This window comes from Oryx dammah, unplaced genomic scaffold (genome assembly GCF_014754425.2).
Source record: "Oryx dammah isolate SB20612 unplaced genomic scaffold, SCBI_Odam_1.1 HiC_scaffold_5, whole genome shotgun sequence".
NCBI lineage: Eukaryota > Metazoa > Chordata > Mammalia > Artiodactyla > Bovidae > Oryx > Oryx dammah.
The window spans coordinates 103,572,401-103,593,949 of record NW_024070189.1 but is presented as its reverse complement, the minus strand read 5'-3'; the positions used below and the strand labels follow the sequence as shown (position 1 = coordinate 103,593,949).

General features: G+C 52.8%; 1 protein-coding gene across 2 annotated transcripts in view; it reads right to left on the bottom strand.

Annotated features, from left to right (window-relative positions):
* Positions 1–9,741: 9,741 nt before the first annotated feature.
* MAU2 (MAU2 sister chromatid cohesion factor) overlaps positions 9,742–21,549 on the bottom strand; it is a 34,394-nt gene continuing 22,586 nt past the window's right edge. The window contains exons 10-19 of one of the 2 annotated variants that reach the window (XM_040241262.1): positions 20,835–20,938; positions 20,250–20,327; positions 19,889–19,954; positions 18,475–18,561; positions 17,347–17,396; positions 17,072–17,149; positions 16,763–16,874; positions 13,712–13,802; positions 12,877–13,004; positions 9,742–12,537 (exon numbers count right to left, since the gene is read on the bottom strand). In XM_040241262.1, coding sequence (XP_040097196.1) covers positions 12,463–12,537; positions 12,877–13,004; positions 13,712–13,802; positions 16,763–16,874; positions 17,072–17,149; positions 17,347–17,396; positions 18,475–18,561; positions 19,889–19,954; positions 20,250–20,327; positions 20,835–20,938 — 869 coding nt within the window. In that variant the 3' untranslated portion in view covers positions 9,742–12,462. The remainder of the gene's footprint in view (positions 12,538–12,876; positions 13,005–13,711; positions 13,803–16,762; positions 16,875–17,071; positions 17,150–17,346; positions 17,397–18,474; positions 18,562–19,888; positions 19,955–20,249; positions 20,328–20,834; positions 20,939–21,549) is intronic. The other variant, XM_040241263.1, reaches the window with a different exon arrangement.

Below are 21,549 nucleotides of genomic sequence, written 5' to 3'. Positions count from 1 at the left end.
GGGGTCGTGGTCCTGGACAAGGAAGAGTACCAACTGACAATGAGTGGAAAGGGTACTAAGCACGAATATTAAAGCCCACAAGTGTCACTCAGTGAGAGTGGCGGTTCAGGTGCGCACAGTACAGTTCCCCTCCATCACTGCCTCCTAGGATTCTTGGATTGCCTAATTCATTTGGGTTTGCCAAGCACTCTGAAGTCCACCTGGGCTTCCCAGGTGGCGCTAGTGGTAAAGAGCCTGCCTGCCAGTGCAGGAGACATGAGCGACTCAGTTTCGATCCTGCATCAGGAAGATCCCCTGGAGGAGGGCATGGCAACCCACTGCAGTATTCTTTCCTGGAGAATCCCATGGACAGAGAAGCCTCGCAGGCTACAGTCCATAGGGTCACAAAGAGTCAGACACAACTGACGCGACTTAGCACGCACACACGCCTGAGATTCACATATCTGAGTTGCTAGTCTACTGAAACGTGCATCATTCGGCCAGTCCACTGGAATCAGCTTTGATTCTCCCAGGGAAAGGGTGGTAATAAGCCAGTTCCTTTGGGGAGGGATAAGTTAGGAGTATCTTAGTCCCAGACACTGAATTTAAAACTCCCGCTGCTGCTACTCTGTGCAGCCCTGTGAACTGCAGCCCACCAGGCTCCTCTGTCCATGGGATTCTCTAGGCAAGAATACTGAAGTGGGTTGCCATGCCCTCCTCCAGGGGATCTTCCCAACCCAGGGATTGAGCCAGGGTGTCCTGCATTGCAGGCAGATTCTTTACCGTATGAGTCACCATGGAAGCCCTTTTTTTTTTTTTAATTAAAAAAAAATTTATTTGTTTTTGTCTTCTTTTTTATTTAGTTTGTGGAAGCCCAGTTTAGTATATGTAAAATAGATAAATAAGAAGGGCTTACTGTATAGCACAGGCAACTACACTCAATATTCTATAATAACCTTTAAAGGAAAAGAATCTGAAAAAAAGATATATATATAGATATATATATGTATAACTGAATCACTTTGCTGTATACCTGAAACTAACGCAACATTGTAAATTAACTGTGTGTTCTGTGCCGTGCTAAGTCACATTGGGCTGCCGTGCCCTCCTCCTGGAGATCTTCCCAACCCGGGGATCGTACCCATTTCTCTTATGTCTCCTGCGTTGGCAGGCGAGTTCTTTACCACTAGCACTACCTGGGGAGCCCTGTAAATCAACTATACTTCAGTTTTTAAAAAGACAGTCAATCCCTGTTCCCAAAGAGAATAGACACCACTAAACCAAGAGGTTGGCCTACGATGTCCCCCTGATTCCCTAAGAGGAAGTCAAATAGCGCCTGAACTACGCAGGAGTCGGGGGGTTAGTGAGGAGAAGCTGTATCCCGTGCACTGGCAGGCGGATTTTTAACCACTGGACCACTGCGGAAGCCCTCCTTTTTCTATCTACTCTTTGCAATTTCCATTTCTACCACAGATGCTTGGACTACAGTGTGCAAAATGTCAACTAATTTCTCTTAAATCATGGACCACATGACACCCTACTCAAAACACTCTGATTTTTACAGAGACTGTATTGCATTGCTTTTATAAATCAGGAAGAAAAAAAATTTTTTTTAATGACCTCCATCAACAAAGGTAAAGATTGAATCTTGACAATGTTTTAAGCCCTCTACTTGCCCCTTCTTTTCCCTACAGTTTCTTCCTGGATGCTTTCTTCAAGAATGCTATCTTACACTGATTAATACAAAATTTTCCACATTGAATTCCAGGAGACATCAGAATAACTCAAGGGACTTTTCCTGGTGGTTCTGGGGTTAAGACTGCACCTTCCAAAGCAGGGAGTGCGGGTTCAATCCCTGGTCAGGGAGCTAAGATCCCCCATGGCTTGCGGCCAAAAAACCATGCAGCTCCTGCGGCCAAAAAAACCAACAGAAGCAATATTGTAACAAATTCAATAAAAACTTTAAAAATAGTTCACATCAAAAAAAGAACAGTCTTAAAAAAGAAAAAAGAATGACTCAAAATATCAGTAGAGATTCTATGATGAGTTTCCCTGCCTAAAAAAAAACAAAACTTTTTTTCAACCAGAGAATTTGGCTAAGCCTTTAATATTGTTGATACATGTTGTTATGTTATATTACAACCCTCCTTGAGCATGTGATGTTTCCTTTTTTCCTAAAGCGAAAGTGAAGGTCACTCAGTCATGTCTAACTCTTTGTGACCCCATGGACTGCCAGGCTCCTCTGTCCATGGAATTCTGCAGGCCAGAATACTGGAGTGGGTAGCTGTTCATTTCTCCAGGGGGTCTTCCTGACCCAGGAGTCAAACCAAGGTCTCCTGCTTTGCAGGCAGATTCATTACCAGCTGAGCTACCAGGGAAGCCCTTTTTCCTAAGAACATCCGTTAATATTCTGGCAAACTTAAAATCAGTAGCACGTGGTTCATAGCTTGAATGGGGCTGGCTGGGCATTTGCCGTAAGCCACCTTCTGCCTCCCTTATTGCCTCTCTGCTTCCCAGAAGTTGTATGAGATCAAGGAACATTGCCCCATTTTGGAGGGGAGAAAATTGAGGCTCAAGGGTTTTTATTCAGCTAGGGTCACAAATAGATAAAACCAGAACCTAGGTTTAAATTCCAATTCTGAACAAAATCTCTGACTTTCACAGAGTATTTCCACCTACTAGGGCAATAAGCATATTAATAACTAATATTTTGTTTATAATCCTCATTTTTGTACATTTTATATTAAGTAACTACAGAGAGTATGTAGGCTGGCTTGCCTTTCCTTCTTTCCTTCTTCTCTTCCTCCCTCCTTTTCCTCCTCTCTCATCCTTCTCTCCCTCCCTCTCTTTCTTTTTCTCTCTTTCTCTCTCTCTCCACTAGATAATACATTCCTAAAGGACAGAACTACATTATTCAAAATACTAATACTTATAATAGATACATGCACACATTTAATATATACACAGTGGAGACGTTCCTAATGGTCCAGTGTTTAAGACTCCATGCTTCCACTGCAGCGTTTGATCTCTGGTCGGAGAATTAAGATCCCACATGCCACGTGGTGCGGCCAAAAATAAAAATGCACACACACAGTGCTTGAACAACAAATGCCTGCTCATCTCTCCCCTTCACATCTTCATGTAGATAACAGCGTGTTAAGAACTGTCAGAACTGAGAGGAAGTTAAGCAATCAGCTAGTCCATCTTCAATTTCCCAAATGCAGAGTGCAGAGAGGGTATGACACGAGCAAGATTGGCATCAAGGTGAGAGCTGAGCCAATCCCCTGGCAGAGCCAGCCTGAATCTCAAAGTCCAGAGATCTGCTGCACTTAAGCGGTTTCTAAACTCCAGTGGAAGAGCAAGTGGCATCCCATCTCCTGTCTTGAGTGGAATTCAGGAGTCTCCAGGGAGCTCTGGGCAGTCATAGGCCATGCCCTATGGGTCACTCACGTGTCTTTGTGAGGGAAGTTTCTTTGTCACTGCCCAGCTGCTTCCTGCCTCCATATTAAGGCCTCCAGACCAGTCTGCAGGGAAGCAGCCATCAGGGTTCCCTGACTTTGGCTCCCACCCAGACCCTGCCAGGCCCTACTGCTTCCTGCTGCAAGTCAGCCTCTCACACATCTGCTCACCAAGGTCCTGGTCTTCTTTATGAGAATTTTCTTCTGCGCTGTTGCTGAAGCGAGGACAAGAGAGTTTGGAGACAGACGTTCTCCCAGACATACAGGAACTATAGGAATGTGTCTGGTCAGCTCGGATGCTCCCCTCTTCCTCCTTTGTGGCAGGCATGGGGCTGGCATTGGGTGGTAGCAGGATGAGCAGTGGGGATGGAATAAAAGAGCATACTTAGTGCCTCCATCTTATTTTGTTCTTTTGGACAAATAACCTTTCAGAAGTTCCCTCATTCATTAGTATGTTCATTTATTCCACAAATACCTGATGGGCCCTTGAGGAGGGCTGAGCATGGTGGGGTTAGAGCAGTGGACAAAGGCACCGGGCATAAGGCATCTCTCCCTGACCTTGACCCTCCAGCCTGCTGCCCCTCCCCCATAGGTAGCTACTGTCACCAGCCTCTTGAATGTCCTTCCACAGAGGTTCTATTCCACATGCAGATGTACAGGGTCCACTTTGGTTTTCCACACACACAGCATCACACACTCTCATCTTTTAAAGCAAGTGTTCTGGTGGGCAGTTTTCAAGTTGCCCCCTCAATCAGTGACCTGGGACTGTTCTAGAATGTTTCTGAGAACTGAGCACCCTTAGCCCAACATTGCTCTTCAGTATAGAAAGGGTTGCAGAGTCCCACATGACTTAGTGATTGAACAACAACAAATAGAAAGCCCTAGAAATCCCTGCACTGGGGCCTGAGGGGAAAAAGTTCCTGGATCCTTGGAGTAGGGGTATTTCTACGTCTTGGGTTAGACAAGGCCGAGTCACAACTTTGGCTTAGTTCTGGCAACAAATGTATCTTCTTCCTAGTGCAGGAGTCACTAATGCCCCCTGTCTGGGAACCTTCACTCCTGTTCCCAATGATGCAGCCAGCCAGGAGCTTGCAGCTTAGGGGTAGGTGGGGCTGTGGCAAGAATTTCAGTGCAAGGGCCCAGGTTCTCCACTGGAGCCATCACAGGCCTGTGGTCTTGGAGTTCAGGATGCTGTGATGAGCAAGTCGAGTGGGGAGGGACAGACTGACAACAAGGTGAACAAGGCGATTTCAACCATTAAAGATGTTGAAGTAACTGGGGAGACTTTCCTGGTGGTCCAACGATTATGACTCCGTGCTTCCACTGCAGAGGGCGCTGGTTCAATCCCTAATGTGGGAACTAAGATCCCACATGCCACGTGGAGCAGCCAATAAAAAGAAAAGTAACTGGGGATGCGACATAGTGACTGGAAAGGGCTCTGACCAGGACAGGGGTGGGAGACTTGTGAGCAGGGAGATTTGAGAGATCTGAGTCTTAACAAGGACTCAGCCTGGGGATAAGCATTCTGGACAGAGGGGAGCAGTGCTCGGCAGAGAACAACTGGCAGCTGGTGGGCAGGGATTAAGTGGGAGAGGTCGGCTGATGTTTGAAGGCTGGCGAGGAAGTGGGATTTTATTCTGATGGGGAGAAGCAAGCATGCTACAAGGCTCTGTGAGCTCTGTTTCCTACTGGTAAAATTCCTGGTTTGGATTCAGTAATCTTCCAGCTCTCTGGTTTCATGACTACATTCTTTTATTCAAAGATGTTATTGAACCGCCAGGGTGGCCACGTTTAGCAAATGAAAACATAGGACGGCCAGTTAGATTTGAATTTCAGATCAATGATCAATTCTCCCATATTATAAACCTATCCCCGAGTGTCAGAGTATCTTCCATGCGCCTGGGCCCCCGCCAGCAGTCAGCTCAGGTTTGAATAATTCACTTCACACAACCCCACAGCCTACTGCCTTTGGAGGAGCTCGTCAGACATGAAGCTTAAGAGTCTGGTGTGGCTTGGGAGTAAGGGATTAACCAGCTTCAAAAATCCACCTTGGCCCCAAATCGTGACCTTGAACTGGTGATTCCTTGGGCGCCCCAACTTGTTAGCTGCCCACACGGCATTGATCGAAACACCTTCGACATCCCTGCATCCAGGTATGTATTGTGTTGTGTGAGGAGGTTTCTTGGGTGACCAAATACAGATTCTGGCCTTTTTCATGAGAGTTATGAGAAGGGAGGGGAGTGTGCTCAGCACCAACCTATTATCCTCACCGAGGGTGTGGCTGTGAGACCTGAGGTAAAGTTTCAAGGTTGGAAGAATCCAGAGAGAGATGACGTAGCTGTGGGCTCGTCTCACCATGGGGTCCGAGTTGATGCTGGGGTCTGTCTGTGTGCAAAACCCACCTGGCCCTGTACTCTGTATCCAAGGCATGTGGGTGTTCCATAGGGCAACCCCAGGCATGGTCTACGGCTGTTCCAGAGAAGTCAGGGAGGGGCAAATAAGCCTGGAGAAAAAGTAATCTCCTTAAGTCAAGGTTTTAGGTCTCAGGAAAACTAGATCCTGAATGAGGGATTTGGGTGTGGCCCTGCTGGGACTTCCTTCTGCCAGATGACAGACGGAACAGGCGTACAGTCCCTGACTTCGGGACCCAGCTCTGAGGCATCTTCTCTGGTTAGTTCGTGGTGCTGTCAGGAGGGCTCCAACCCTTGGTTATCTGCTGTTGGAGTTCGTGTTACACAAGGGGGTGGGTGACCCCGTCTCCGTCAGTCATCATCTGACCCATGGCCATGCCTCACATCCAGCCCTGTCTGTAGTCCCAACTGAGTTCACTTCTAGGACATGGGCCCAAATGTGTTGGGGGAAGAACCTGAGGGGGCCTGGAGATTCAGTCGCTCACCTGGACAAGAGGGCTCAGGCACCTTCTCCATCCATCAGTGTCCTCCTGGACATGACCCAGGCCTCGGCTGGACTTGAGATGGTGGGCACGTGTGTGTGGCAGCCCTTGCCCTCCAGAATGCCACAGGCAGCCCAGAGGCCCATGGAGCATCCTGTCTGGAGTGTCCAGAAGTGAGGGCCGTCCATTCCCTCCCCGCAGTCTCGGTGGCTGTGTAGCAGAAGCTGGAAACATCATTTGCCTGCCCAGCTGACTGGCTGGCTGAGGAAGGCTTCCCTTTGTCCTGTCACAGAGCTCCACTACCCCCCAGGTCCCCTGCTTGCCCCATCCTGCAGTATGCTCCTTCTCTCACGGCAACACAGCACTTGCTCCTGTGAGGTCCATCATAGAGCTGCTGGTAGACTGTCCACCCCTGAGGGCAGGCCCTTTGTCTCATGTGGCTCCTGCTGTGTCCCCAGTAGGTGCCAAATGTTTGGTGAGTCAAAGAAGGAATGAATGGTATAGCCCTGACACCTAGAGAACCATGGGGATCAGCTTCTCCAAACAGGAGAGGAACTGAGCAGGCCTGAGGTAAAGGTCAGCCCACACCCTTGCAGACAAGGACAGAGCCAGGCTACATTGAGGTCTGGTGACACCCAGACCAGCTTTCCTGGTCTGCCCTGCCTGGTGGGGCCGCTGACTGGGGTGTCCACGACCCCTGGTGGCTGAGGCTGGAACAGACCAGGCCACTGGCAGCAGCTGATGACACCAAGATGAGATGGGAGATTTATTTCCGGTTCACAGTACTTCTGAGCAGCTTGTATTTAACCCTTTAGGGGAGTGTTGCTGTTCAGAACCCTGTATTCAGTAGCAGGCCATCCTCCAGGGCCACACAGACACTCGCTCTTGGCAGAGCATACCTACCTGCAGACGGAGCCTGAACATCAAGTTGCGCAGACACCTGACATTCAGAATTGTAGTTAGAAACACTCAAAGCAAAACAAGCACACACTGACCACGCAGCCCCACTTCTAAGGGTCTATTTCAGAGAGCTTTTCTTCACACAGGGAACTCCTAACTTAGTGTAAGAATGTTACAATTTTTAAAACAACATTTGTTGTAGCAGTCATAATTCATTGAGCGTTACATTTTTCATAAAGCATCACCATGACAGTCCCTTTATGCTTCCCTGGTGGCTCAGTGGTAAAGAATCTGCCTGCCAGTGAAGATGTGAGCTGTTCCCTGGGTCAGGAAGATCCTTGAAGAAGGAAATGGCAACTCCCTCCAGTATTCTTGCCTGGGAAATCGCATGGACAGAGGAGCCTGCAGGGCTACAGTCCATGGGGTCACAAGGAGTCAGGACCCAACTTAGCGACTATACAATAGTCCTTTTATTTTCCAGTCCTTGAAAAAAGTATCAAAAGATATCAAAGTGCTAAGAAAACCTAATTCACATAGAAATGAATCATTTCCTTTTTTCCCCCAACCAACTGCATTGTAATCTCACCACATGAGCATGAATTTGTAGTAAAATACTTTTAAACTTGTCAGCAACGCCCCCTGTCCTCTCAGACCCCTTGCAGGTGTCAGGCTCCACTTGGCACTTCTCAGCTGACTGGGATTCTATTAGAATCCCATCTGGGAAAGAAGGCGGTGTGGTTCAAATGGAAGCAGCAACGTGAGGTGCTGGACAGAAACACGGCACGAATCTCGCCAAGTAGCTTTCTTTGTGGGGAAATAGAAAGTCAAAGAGCTCAAGGAGACCGAAGGAGTAGCCGATAACGCATGAGGAGTACTTCAGACCCCCAGGCCCGCAGGAGCCCATCAGCCAGGGGGAGTGAGGTCCAGACTCTAAGGTGCACGCCAGCAGGGGCCTGGCCAGGGACTGCGGGTGCTGACGCCAGCAGGGGCCTGGCCAGCGACTGCGGACGCTGACACCTGCACGGTGTGGGCAGGGGTCCAGTGGCATCTGCTGGACCCGCCTAGGGATGGCCCATGTGTCCTTCCCTCTGGGCTGTCCCTCAGTGAAACCCAGCAACCACAAGAAGAGTACTCCTCACAAGGGGACAGGTGCGAATGAGCACAGAATATTCTGGGACCATTCAGGGAGGAGCCTCCAGGTGGGAGACGTGACTGGGCCTCAGGCAGGTGAAGATGGCCAGGAGTGGGCAGAGTGGCCGGCAGGATTTCTGAGGACTGGGGATGAGTGTTATCGAGGACTAGCAATGATGCCTTTGCCAGGTATTTGGTCCTTGGGCCAGCTGCCCTGGCCACCTGCTAGCCTCTGTGAGGTCCATTCCTGTCCTCCCCTCAGCCCTGTGGATGCTTCCCGGCTGAGTTCCTATCATCTGCTTCCCAAGTGTGTTCTCTGCATTGTGTCAAATCACTCACACATCCAGTGGCCAGCAATTCTGCCCTGGGGACTGTGGCCCAAAGGCATCTTCAGAAGTGCCCTTAAAAAGTCAAGGCCACCTGGGCATCTTCTCAGGGCACAGGGATGAGAGCAACACAAGGGCCGTGATATGGCACGGGTGGCAGGATGGTCCTATCCATGCGCATTAAAAGCACGGCACAACCCAAGAGAATTGCAAACACGTGCCAAAACAAACGCACGGATGCATCCATAGCAGCACTACTCACAACAGCCACAAGGGGGCAGCAGCCCAAAGCCCATCAATGGTGACTGGATAAAACGTGGTCCATCCATCATCCAACAGACCATTATTGAGCCATAAAAAAGAAATGAAGCAATGATACCTGCTCTCATGTAGAAAAATCTTGAAGACCTGAAGCTGAGCAAAAGCAGCCAGACACAAAAGGACATGTTACACTATTCCATTTATGTGAAATGCCCAGATCAATCAAATCCACAGCGACTGAAAGTAGATTAGTTGTCAGAGACGGGAAAGAGAATGGGGATGACTGCTAATGGAGACGGGGGTCTCCTTCTGTGGTGATGAAAATGTGCTGGGACTAGACAGAGGTGCTGGTTGTACACAGTAAATGTACTGAATGCCACTGAATTGTAGACATTAAATTCTACTTGACTTTCACCTCAAAAAGGAAAAACTCAACCCCCAGGTACACGAAGGCTGACCCATGTGTCTTCTAAGAACACAGCAAACAGAACACTGGGAATGCAAGCAAGTCTGGCCTGTGGCGGAGCCAGGAACAGGCAGGGCTCTGGGCTGCGCCTGTCGCGTCCCAGCGGCTGCCTTCCCTGGAGCAGGGCTGGGCTGAGAAAGATCCTCATTAGACGGGGAGGAGATTCGGGTTTCCCCCAGCTCCTCCGTGCAGGGTCTGGGGCTCTGCATCCTCATGCCCTGTAGGTTACAGCAGCAGGCACTGTGGCCCCGCCGGCTGGCCGCGGAAGCTTGGAGTCTTCACCAGGGCACATGTGAGGGGCGCACGGCACAACAAAGACACAGTGAGTGAGGGCCCCTGCAAGTTATTTTACTTTGAATACACAGGAAAAGAAATCTACAAACAAGATGCTTTGTTCTACAGCTCTTTTAAACAATGCTTTGTATTTACAAAAAAAAAAAAATTTTTGTGATTAAAAGCACCAGCTGAAAATACAGGCTGCTAAAAACTTAAGACACTGAAAATCCATTAAAAGACAGTATGCCAAACACACATTAAAAACCCTTTAGGGAAACAAAGATGATGCAACCAACACATTTCATCCCCTGTGCCAGGCAGCCCTTTCCGAGTTCCCTGCCTGTGTTCCCAGTAAGTGGGGCGGGGAGTGCTTACCCCAGGGGGAGGACCCTGGCCTCCCCCATGGGTGACTGTGGGGATCCAACTATGTGTCTGAAAGGGAACCGGCACCTCCTGGACCAGCATCCTCAGAGCCGCAGGACCTGAGGGCCACCGTCACTGACAGGAGGAAGCGGGAGGCACACAAAAGGGAGTCTGAACAGCTTTCAACAATTAACCTGCCAAGAACAATCTTTCTGCGATGCCTTCACACCCCTTGCATGCTTAAGCGTTTGGAGTTTTTGTTTTTTTCTGAACACCCAGCTATATGACACTGGCTGTAATATATCTCTGGGGCTTGTGTGCAGTCTATCTTGAATTCTTATGATTGAGAAACCGTGAGGCACTGAATTTGGACTTACAGGAGGGTATTTACAACAGCTTTATGTAGCTAAAAGGTGCTGCAGTTAAGGGGAAGTTCAAAGCTTGCACGCATGCATGTACATGCGGGTTGGCTTCCATAAAGCTAGAGCAGAATATTAAATATCGAGTACTGAATTTTTAACTGTAAACTTAAGAACTTATCTTTAACTTTACATATACATAGATAACAAAGGGGTCACTAAAAGCACTTCAACATCAGGACAAGACATTAAGTTTTGAGGTTCTTATTTCAACTGCTCTACATACAAAATGCCCTAGAAGCAAAGAAAGGTTTAAATAAATACTCAAACAATGTAAAGCAGGACTGAAGAAATGTGGGTCTGAAGAGGCTGCACAGTGTGGAGCCCAGGCTAGCAGGTACAACCTGTAGCGAGACAGGTGCTCTGTCCCTTTGGTGGAAGAGAGGACCTGTGCCAGGGGGACCGTCAGAGGAGGGGGGAAGAGGGGATGGGGACAGCTCATGAACAGGCAGCAGACCACCTCTGCAGGCCTCGGAGGCAACCCCGAGGAGCATGGGGCAGGGCTTGGCTCTTGAGTGGCCCAGGATGACACAGCGAGGGCGGGGCCTTTTCGAACAGAACTTGGCCAGCCTGTCCCTTCATTCAGTAGCTTCCTTGCATGCCTGTTGCTGGCCCCTAAGAGGGCGGCAGGGCCCTGACGTGGGCAGTGACCCAGGACAAGGAGGTCTCTTGACAGCCCTGCTAGTGGCTAAGGCACACCCAGGCCTTGGGGCCCAAGCAGCTGACCTGAGCAATCCCAACATTCCTTTCGTCACAGACACTGAGGCTTTGAGAAGCAGCTTTCACAGTGTTGGGTAACAAGACATGGACCAACCAGCAGTCATAACTAGCAAAACCATACACCATCCTCATCAGGGAGACCTTCCCAGGCACTGGAAGCCAAATGGGGCCGGGCTGCTGCCGTGATGGCCCACAACATCACTGTCACCCAGGGCATCTCGACTATTCAAGACGAGCACAGAACCAAAACGGCTGTCTGGGCCTGGCAGGGCCTCCTAGGGTCCAGCTCAGGAAGAGGTTACAATGTTGTCCCGAGACCCAAGGCAGGTAGGTCTCCTCCTCCTCCCCTCTAAAAACAGGGCAGGGTACCAAGGGAATGGCTGCCTGCAAGGTGGTAGAGCCGAGCTGGGCTGAGAAAGGCCCCTCCCACCCTGCACTATGGATTCTGACAGGCAGAAGGCGGCTGATACACACACAGGAGTCTCAGCTCCAAGCACCAGCTCTGGCTGGGAAGCAACACACAGGCACACACGTAGACCAACACCAGCAGGTGCACTCCCACAGCCGGACAGTGAGCCCAGTCAAGGTGCAGATGCTCAGAAGGCAAGTTCCTGGGTTCCCCAGGGGCCCTAGCTAGAGACCCCAGCTGCCAAAAGGATGGATGCTGACCAGAAAGGCAAGCCAGGAAAAGCACTGGGGTGAGACAAGCATTTCCATCCCTGACAGGCACCATCACTTCTTCCCTCCAACTGTGGGTCAGACACTGGCATCTTGCCCCTGGGCGCAGGAAGCTGCCATGAGCAGAGGAAAACACTCTGGCCCAGCAAGGAGGCCTGTAGAAGTCATGAGGTACCTCGGCACCGACCACCCGTGCATGCAGCGTCAGGACCGGGCTGATGGCCAACACCCGCTTCCCTAGCAAGATACTCTCTTGAAGATACAACTCAGACACGGAAGCAGGACCAGCAATTCAAATCCACTTTGAAGGATGGCTCTGCAAAGTCAGCTCCAGCATCCCACGGGCAGCCACGGCACTTGGACTCCTGGTACCTGGCAAGAACGGCCAGCTGGCCCGTCCTGGGAGGACAGGAATCAGCCCTCCATGCTCCCCAGGGGGCCAGGCTGCTCTGGAGATAGTCGGGAAAGAAGCCTGAAGACAGCCACGCCACCACGTCTCCAGGGAAAGCTCAAGTGCCATCTGGGTGGAAGTCAGGGACACACCAGGCCCTCACGGAGGCTTGGAGAAGCTGAGAGGCCCCGTCCAGGGGTCTCACAGGAGGCTGGCCAGGCTGGTGTTTGGTCCATTCTGAGCTTGGAACTGCACGGGGGGCGGGCCGTCTGTCCACTGTGGGGAAAGAGGTCACACAGGTGAGGTCCTTCCTAGTGAGCAGCAGGGGGGTGCTGGGCCGCATGTCTGTGCCTGGAATGTTGCCCTCTTCAGGCTGGTCAGGGGCCCCAGGAAGCAGCCTGCGTCACCCACTTGGGTGGGAGCTTTCCTGCCCATCCAAGGGGGGTTCCTGAGGCCAGGCTGGGTTAGGGTTTGTTGGAGAGGCGCAAGGAGCCAGTGGCCAAGGGTGTGCTTCCTTCCTCAGGAAGCGCGTCCCCAGGGGCTGCAGGTTGGGTGAGCTGGCCCCAAGGAGCCACCCAGCACCCTCATTCTGCCTCCCCTACCCTGTGCCCATACCGTGATGAGGTTGTGCTCAGGGAGGCTGCAGGCCTCGATGTGGTCTTGGAGTAGCTGCTGCGAGAAGTTCTGGTGCATCTGGGCGGCTTCGTGGGCATCCATGGCATTCCCACAGGCTTTATTCAGGTCTGGGGGTGGCGGGGGTGGGGGTACATGCAAAGGATGGGCCTGTTTTGGCCTGGCTCTGCCCCACGGCCTCCCCTCAGGCATGGGTGGAGCCCTGAAGTCAAACCCCAGCTTCACCAGTGGATTCCTGTGTGCCTGGCACGTCACCTGCCCTGAACCCTGTGTCACGGTCAGCAGAGCCGACCTGCCAACAGCCAAGTTTCTGAGTCTTATGTCCTTGGAGGTGGATGAACAGCGAGGCCCACAGGGGCAAATATGAGGGCTGGGAGGGCAGTGAAAGTCCTTTTGGCTCCCTTGGATGTGGCTATCCCAGGGATTTCCAGGCCAGCTGTGGGCACCCGGGAGCCTGCAGGGAGCAGGGCACCTAGTGTTCGCTTCTGAGGCAGGAGGGCAGAATGAGTGCCCCAAGCCCACTGCAGATGAGAGCAGCCGGCCCTCCACCTCCTCACCAGGACCCTGGGTAGTCTGTGGGCCCTGGTTTCACAATCTGTAAATAGGGGAGCAGCAGTAACAGCTGCTGAGCACCCTCTCTGTGCCCAGAGCACCTTGACTCATTCTGCAGGACACAGATGGCTGCCGTCCCCATTCTAGGGAAGGAGACCGAGGCCAAGTGCCAGGGTTCACTGCCCAAGCAGATGCCAAGAACTATCCCTGTGGGTCCCAGAGAGTCAGAACCAGACTGTGTAGACCTCCCCGACCTCCGCCTCACCTCTGAGCAAGGCCGATGACCACAGCTGCACCGACATGTCCGGGATCTTGCTGGCCAGCTGCATGGCGGGCACCACCATGTTGTTGCTCTCCTGTTGGCCAAGAGCAGCGGAGGGTCAGGGAGCGGCGAGGGCGGTCAGGGCTGGGGTGGAGGTGGCTGAGACTGGCGGCAGGGACAGCCTGGGCCCACCTGCGACCTCCCGCTGCCTGGCAAATACCTACTCCTATTGTACAGTCTATCTCAAATGACCCTCTCTGAAAGTACTCCTCGACAACCTCAGGGGAAAAGAAACAGCTCCCACCCCTCGGCCCCACACGTGCCTCCTGGCTGGGGCACAGCCGTGGGGGACTCTATGTACCTTTGTCTTTCTAACCGAAGAAAAAAGCACTGGTGGCAGGCATCCCTGGACCCATCTCAGGAACTGATTAGAAACACAGACTCAGGGGCTTCCCTGGCGATCCAGTGGTTAAAAACCTGCCTGCCAACGCAGAGCACACAGGTTCAATCTCTGGTCTGGGAAGATCCCATATGCCAAGAGGCAACTAAGCCCGTGCCACAACTGTTGACCCTGCCCTCTGGAGCCCGGGAGTTACAACTACCAAGCCCATGGGCCCGACAGCCTATGCTCCGCAACGAGAAGGCACCGTAACAGGACCGTAACCACTTGCTCCAATGGGGAAAGCCTGTGCACAGCAACGAAGATCCAATGTAGCCAAGAATGAATAAATATACGAAATTAAATTAAAAAAAAAAAATACTGGTCTGTCCTGGTAGAAGCAATGAGGACTAATGAGCAAAAGAGAGAAGAATTTTTTTTTCTACATACGAGCCTGCTCCTGTGGAAGGCCACCTCAGACACATGGGGCTGTGGGGCACCAGGATGTGTTCACCCTTGAACCCTGACTCCACAATGCAGCTGCGACAGCACCATGCCTCAGCCCTCAGGATGAGCTGAGTGAAAGCTGCTGGGGGCCGTAAACACCCATCTTTGGCTCCGCAGTGCCTCCACCCAGCACAGGACCCAGAGCCTACTGGCCTAATCGTCGGGTTCAGGGTGACACTGGGAGAGTCCCATGTGGCAGCCACGTGCAGTGTGGGGGGACACTCGGCATGTAGCCCAGAGATACATAAATCCTCCAGACCGACTCCTGAGGCCCAGGTCCCAACACAGCCACACCTGTGTGGGATACACCTCCAGACACAAAAGCCCAGTGACTGTACGCTGCCCACCCTGGCCAGCACCTCAAAGATGAGCTCCAGGTGGGTCTCAAAATGTTTCACAATTGAACCAAGGCCTCCTAAGACCTCAGAATGCAGAACAGGAGAAACTAGTCTCCTCTTCCAGGCCTGGGGCAGAGAGCAGGCTGCTGGGAGGGAGCGTCCCCTTGGCTCCAGCTCCCTGTGACAGCTCGGTTTCCACAGAACCTAGGTGTGAAGACTGGTGTTGTCCTGAGAGGGGTCCTGCATGAAGCCACCCACAAACTTTAATGCCTAAGTATGCTCTGGTCTGGTAGGCCCAGGGCAGGTGGTTTCTCCCACAGATCTGGCACTGCTTGAGGCGGTGCCTGGCTTTGGGGGCTCCTGGTGGCTCCAGGAAGCAAGAGAGGTTCCCAAATAGGCTCTGTAATTTGCTCCGGGACTGCCCCACACACACACCAGAAGCTGTAGCTGAAGAGCTGCTCTGCCCACCCTGCCCCACTAAAGGTGGCTTCTAGAAGCTTCTGGATAAACAAGCATCAGCGAAGTCTAGGTTCTAAGCCTGGGTCTGCAGTTTGGGGCTGTGTGACATTAAACTCTTCAACTGGCAATGAGGTGATCACCGCCACTGCACAAGGCAGGTGGCCTGAACTCAGGGGGGCCTCATGTTGAGCCCGTCATCCCTGCCCAATGCCAGGATGCGCCCTGAGGCCACTGGCCTCCCTGTGATGCCTGAGAACCAAGACAAGGTGTTCTAGAAGCAGTGGAGCTACACTCAGAAGGAAGAACCCACTGCTAACCCTCCTTTCAGGGTATTGATCTTGCCAGGGTTCAAGACACAGCTGCAGGGCATGCGAGCCTCAGAAAAAGACTGTCATGCGACTGTGGGGAGGGGAGATGCACTGGGCTTACTAAAAACACTCATTCTTTAGAAGCTCTGGGATTTGATCAGATAAAACTTCATGGGCCTGCATTCTCTCTCCTAAAAACAGCTAAAATGAGTTCAGCTAAATCACTGAACTGATGCCACTTAAAAATTCTCACTGCCATTTAAAAAAGGCCCCAACACAGTGGGGCAGAGAAAGACCAGACATAAAATTATAAAACAGCCTGATAAAACTTAGGCTTGGACAGAGGCAGGCAATGAAAAGAGGTGGAAGACAGAAGACACTCAAGGATTTTCTCCTTTGCTTCTCAGACTTTCTATGATAACCATAACATCTTTTATACTGACAAACATACTCTTAAAAAAATTAAAGACCTTGTAAGGTCAATGGGTTGGAGTAGGTGAGATGTTCACATACCCCCAGATGGGGAAACTGAGAAGTCAACTGATCCCACCCAAGACTGTATGGCATGGGTGGGGGCCAGGCACAGGGGGACACAGTTGGTGAGGGTAGACACAGGGTGCCCTGAGGATACCATGTGTGATGGGCAGAGAATGAATCCCTGGGATTGTGTCTGAGTGGACACACCTCTTAGCCCCCACGTAGTATCACAGGGAAGGGGACCTGCCCTCAGCCTCGCCAGCTCTGGGCAGTCTGAGCAGCTCTAGATCCACTGAGCCTGGGGCTTTGCCTGACAACTGCCATGGGCCAACAGCGGCCCTATCTGCCACACAGGTGTGCCCTTCAGGAACTCAAAGCTCCCCCAGCCCTGCCTGCCCAGGCCGTCTGAGTCTCGTGGAACATGGCGGTGGGGGTGGGGGGTGATGGCGGGCTGAGAGGTCACTGAAGTAGGGTCACTGCAGGGCACGGGATGGGAGGCACTTTGCTAGGTGGCCACCTCACCCACCTCCACCCCACTAAGCACCACCCTGGCCCTATGCCGCTCAGCCAGGCCCCTGACACTCACCCTATGGTTTCCCAGCACATAGAAGATGTGACCTAGGAGCACGAGGGAGCAGGCTGTGAGCCGATTCAGGTCTTCCGCATTGGACATCTTCAGGGTTTCCCGCAGAAAACGCCTTCGTGAGAAGAACAGATGCTGAGGCCCCACTGGGAGGGCTTTTGGGGAAGAAAAGGCAGCCTTGGGGCCCAGAACAGAGACCACCGGGGGGAGGGTGGGGAGGGCAGGAACAGGGGGCCTGGGCACATGCTGTTGGGGGAAGAGAAACAGAGAGAGGTGCCAGGTACAGGGCCACCTGCCCTCTCCAGTACTTACTTGGCCTCATTATAGCGTCCCTGGAAGAAGGAGAAAAGCCCACGCACGTAGAAAGCCGCTGCTCGGAGGCAGTGTGAGCTGAGGGAGGAGTGGAGCGTCACACCTTAGTGAGTCTTAACAAAAGCAGCAGATTTACAAATGGGGATTGGGTGGGAGGATGGGAGGTGTTGGGGTAGATGGGCAGTCTGGGGCCCCAGAGATGCTCACACTACCTCAAGAGCAGAGAAAGCGTAAGATAGTTGGTAAAGTGGGACTTGGAGCCTGGGGCTGCCTACCTGACAGGGAAGCTGTGGTCTGGATTGATCCTCTCCAGCAAACTGTACAGCTGTGAAAGAAATGTCTGCAAGTTAGGATAACTCTGCATCTAAAAATGAGAGGGTGTGGCCCCAGTATGCCAGTAAATGACTAGGACTGCCTGCAACTTCCTAACCCAGTCTCATGGCATATGCCCATACCTCAAATCCCATGCCTGAGTGCAACCTGCCGGGAGAAGAGGCAAAACCTGCAACGTTGCTGACATCTTAGGCTCCCTTTGGCTGACGTATGGAGGGGAATGTGGGTTGGGATGAGGGCTGAAGTGCGCTGAGGCTGTGCCCAGTACCCCCAAAGTCCCTTCAGGAGGCACACACTGAGGTAGGCTCACACTGAGGTGAGACAAAGGGAGCCGAACTCCTCTGAGACCCACTGAGACCACATCAGGCCCCCAGGACCCTGCCCTGCTGTGCTCTCAGGCCACTGGAGCAGCTGGACAGGGCCTTCTGCAAAAGGCATTCAAACCAACCAATTATGTGCAGCACCAGCTAAGTACAGGGCCATCTCTCTTTGCAGCCAAGAGATGACAGTGGCCTGAACTGAAAAATGAAGGTCACAGGTGTGGAGACCAGTGGCGGATCTGAGCTACTCCAGAGCGCTGCGGGCTGGAGGGAAATGGCAGGGTTAAGGGGGTGTCACAACGGGAACCTGGTGGGAGGTACTTATCCTGGGGGGCAAGCTCTGGCGCCCACCTCCCTGCTCCAGCAAGCTGGGGCACCAGAACAGCTAGGGGCCTAATGCAGACAGGAGCCCAAGGTGTCACAGCTTGTAACTGAGCCATGAGGCCTCCCTGACAGACAGCTAGAACAGACAGCTGAGAGCAGGAGAAATTTTCTTTTTTCCCCAAGGGATTCAATGCTTGGCTAGTTTTCAGTAGAGAGAAACGTTAATTTGCTACGGAAACATTTCTGTCCTAGACTTGGCCTCCCCCCAGCCACGCCTATGCTCCACTCTGTGGGACACTTTGTTGGAAGGCAAATACCCTAGGGTCGAGAGGTTTGCTGGTGCCCAGCACCACACTCCCCACACCCCCCCCCCGTCCCAAGTAAGAGCTGAAAGAAAGGATACCAAACACGAAGCATGTCACCTACTACCTCTTGGTGTCTATTTCCTTCCCGTATATACACACTCGCCAGGTTGGTCACGATGAAGGCCCATAGCTCCTGGTGATTGGTGAGCTGGAATATGGGAGACACAGGGCATTAGGGGGCCCGGCTGGGCAGTCATGTCACTTGGGGGTCGCTTGGCGGCATCAGAGGCCCCCAAACGCTCCACGACAGCTCCCTTGGAAACTTCTTACTTTTTTTATTCCAAACACACATACACACCCCTGCCTCCTGAACCTAAGGACAACAAAACTGTTAGTTCCTGTCATTATAAAACAATCATCTGCATTACAGGAAACTCGGGAAACGGAAGAGCACAGCCAGCCACCCCAGAGCCTGTCCTCAGAACACGCCACAGTTTGCTCTATTCTCTGCCGTCTCAGTCTGAGATCTGGGTGCCCTCCCCCACACCTCAGGTGGTCACCCCAGAACCCCAGTGTGTGTAAACACAGCAGAGGAGCATGCTTGCTGGTTCCTCTGCTAATGGCTGGTGGCAGACAGTCTGCTGTCCCCAGTTTTTCTCGGGGGACGAGAATGGCCATGAAAGGAACCAATCTGAGTGGTCTGAGCACTGCTCAGACCCTGGGGGCTGAGCATTCCAAGCAGGTCTCAGCGAGTGCACCTGTCTCAGAAGCCAAGAATGCCTACGAAGCACAAACCCCACCTGGAGGACCCTGGCAGGTGCCAAGGAGATCCAGAGGATTGTCTGATCTGAGCAAAGATGCTCCGATATGTTTGTCACAGGATCACAGGAAACATGTTTGGTGTCATGAGGAGCCTGGATCCAAGTTCTGGTTGTACCACTTCCCCCCCAGGTTGGTGGACAGAGCCCCTGGCGGCACACACCGTCTGCTGGGAACTTTGATGTTGAAATAAGGCAGCAGCAGCAACTTGCGTAGGAAGTGGGACACAGAAGGAGTGTCTAAGAGACCTTCAAGGGCCACAGGCAATGAGGGGAGGTCTCAGCACCACTGGAGTGAGCAGCACCAGGGCCCAAGTAGCCGGGACACAAGTCAACATCACCTGGTGGACCACCGGGAGGACCGGGAATCCTCAGTGAAAGCGGCTAACCAGGGCATGTCCAGCAGGTGCCCGGCTTAAGACAACTTCCTTGAGGTTGCCCTCTGAGTTAGCTAGGGGAGCCCCACCCCAGGGTGGCCAGGAGCCTCCTTGCCCACAGCTATCCTGCATCAGGCTGTGCTGCCGGCGCTGGCCTGTCCGCACCCGGGCAGCACAAGGCCTGACAAAGGAAGCCCTGGATAAACGGCACAGCACTGTCGCAGCTGACACCAGGCTGGACGCTGCGGAGTCACCCACTGACCACGGTTTGTGTGCCTGTTGTCCCGACTCCTTACTGAGAAGCACCTCCTGCCCCATGAAGTGAGGGCCGGCACCTTACCCGCAACGCTGTGGTGAACTGGGCTTCGGCGTTGTCCATGCAGTTGACAGAGACACAGTACAGGCCCTAGAAGAAGACGGGGCCCAGGACTCAGAGCCACATGTGGCTTGCCTAGGGCTGCACGGCTGCACCCAGACGAGCCTGACAAGAGACTCTACCGAGCCAGCTGTAGCTGAGCTTCACCCTGACCGGTGGAGAGGAAGATGATGCTTCATTATTCCTGCCTCCTGGGACCTGAGTCAACCTGGACTTGATGAGATGCTTGTCAGAATGCAGTCCACTGGGAAGGTTCTAAATCCTGCCCGGGGTGTTGGCACAGGGTTACTCACAGGGATGGGGCTGGGGGCTGCCACGCACTCACCAGCAGTGTATGCAGCTGTGCAGCGTGGTTGGAGAAGAGCCGGGGCGACTGCTGGCACAGCTGACAGACCTGGGAGATCTGCAGGGAGACAGCATGTCTGACATCACTAATGTGGGACCCAGGGCCCTGGCAGCATTGAGAAGAGGCCCCCAAAGCCAGTGGGGGTACCCGCATACCGCCCAGTCTAACCTGGGCATAAAGTCCCAGCAGAGGTGCCCACTGTGAGGATGTTGACCCTTGTCTGGTTCTCTGCCTCCTCCCTGTGCAACCTGTGTCTTAAGTCATATAGTACCTACATCCTTATCAAGGTCTCCCTGCCCTTTCAAGAAGGTGGGCATCAAGGATTATGGATCATTGGGCAGGAGGGGTGCTAAAACTGCCATCAGCAGACTCTAAAACCCCAGACCCCATGCTCCTTGGGCATAAAAACTTTTAGGTAAAAACCTGATTATGTCCATGCAGGCTCGTGGCTGGCCAGGTTACATTCTCCCAAGTGACACCCTCAGGACCCAGCAAATTCAAATGGCCTCCCCCCCCCCCCCCACCCCCTCCCGCCCCGTGTGCGCGCGGCCCCCGGGGACCTACCTCCTGCAGCGCAGTGGCCTTGTGTCCTGTGACAAGCCGGCACATGATGATGTGCTCCAGCAGGATCACTTGGAAGGAGGACAGGATGGGGCTGCAGTCGAGCACTGGGGGCAAGAGGCAGGGGTGAGCCCTCGAGGCGCGGGGGGAGGAGACCGCCAAGGAGACGCTGGCCCACGTGCCTGCCTCCTCAGGCTCCGAGCCCTCCTGCCACGCCAGCCCCTCAGCTGCTTGAGTCTGAGCCCACTCGCTCTGCCAGGTGCTGGCCTAGCCCCTAGTCTGTCGCCTTACTTGGTGTTCACAGCACCCTCAAGCAAGGGGGGCCATCTCCCTGTCCAGGTGAGGAATCAGGTTCATGGCCAGGTTTTGGTGACCAGAGTATTTTAAGAGCAAGAAATTCCTAAAGGAATCTGTTTTCCATCCTCAACCTGCACCCCTGCCCCGACTCAGTTGAGTGCTCAAGGGCACGCTGGGCACCACAGGTTCCAGAAATGTTGAGGTTGCCCAGGAGACTATGCAACAGGCCTCAGACAACAGTTGGGGGGACCACAGCTTCTGGCTGTTCCAAGCGGCTGTCCTCATGCTGGAACCAGACAGCACTTTCACAACTCATCTTAAAGAACAGAACACTAGTCTCTGCGAAATTTGGCTCTCTTGCTCCTCCCCAGCAGCACTGACAAGGGCACAGGGAGTGAATAGGGTGAACAGGCACAAGCCA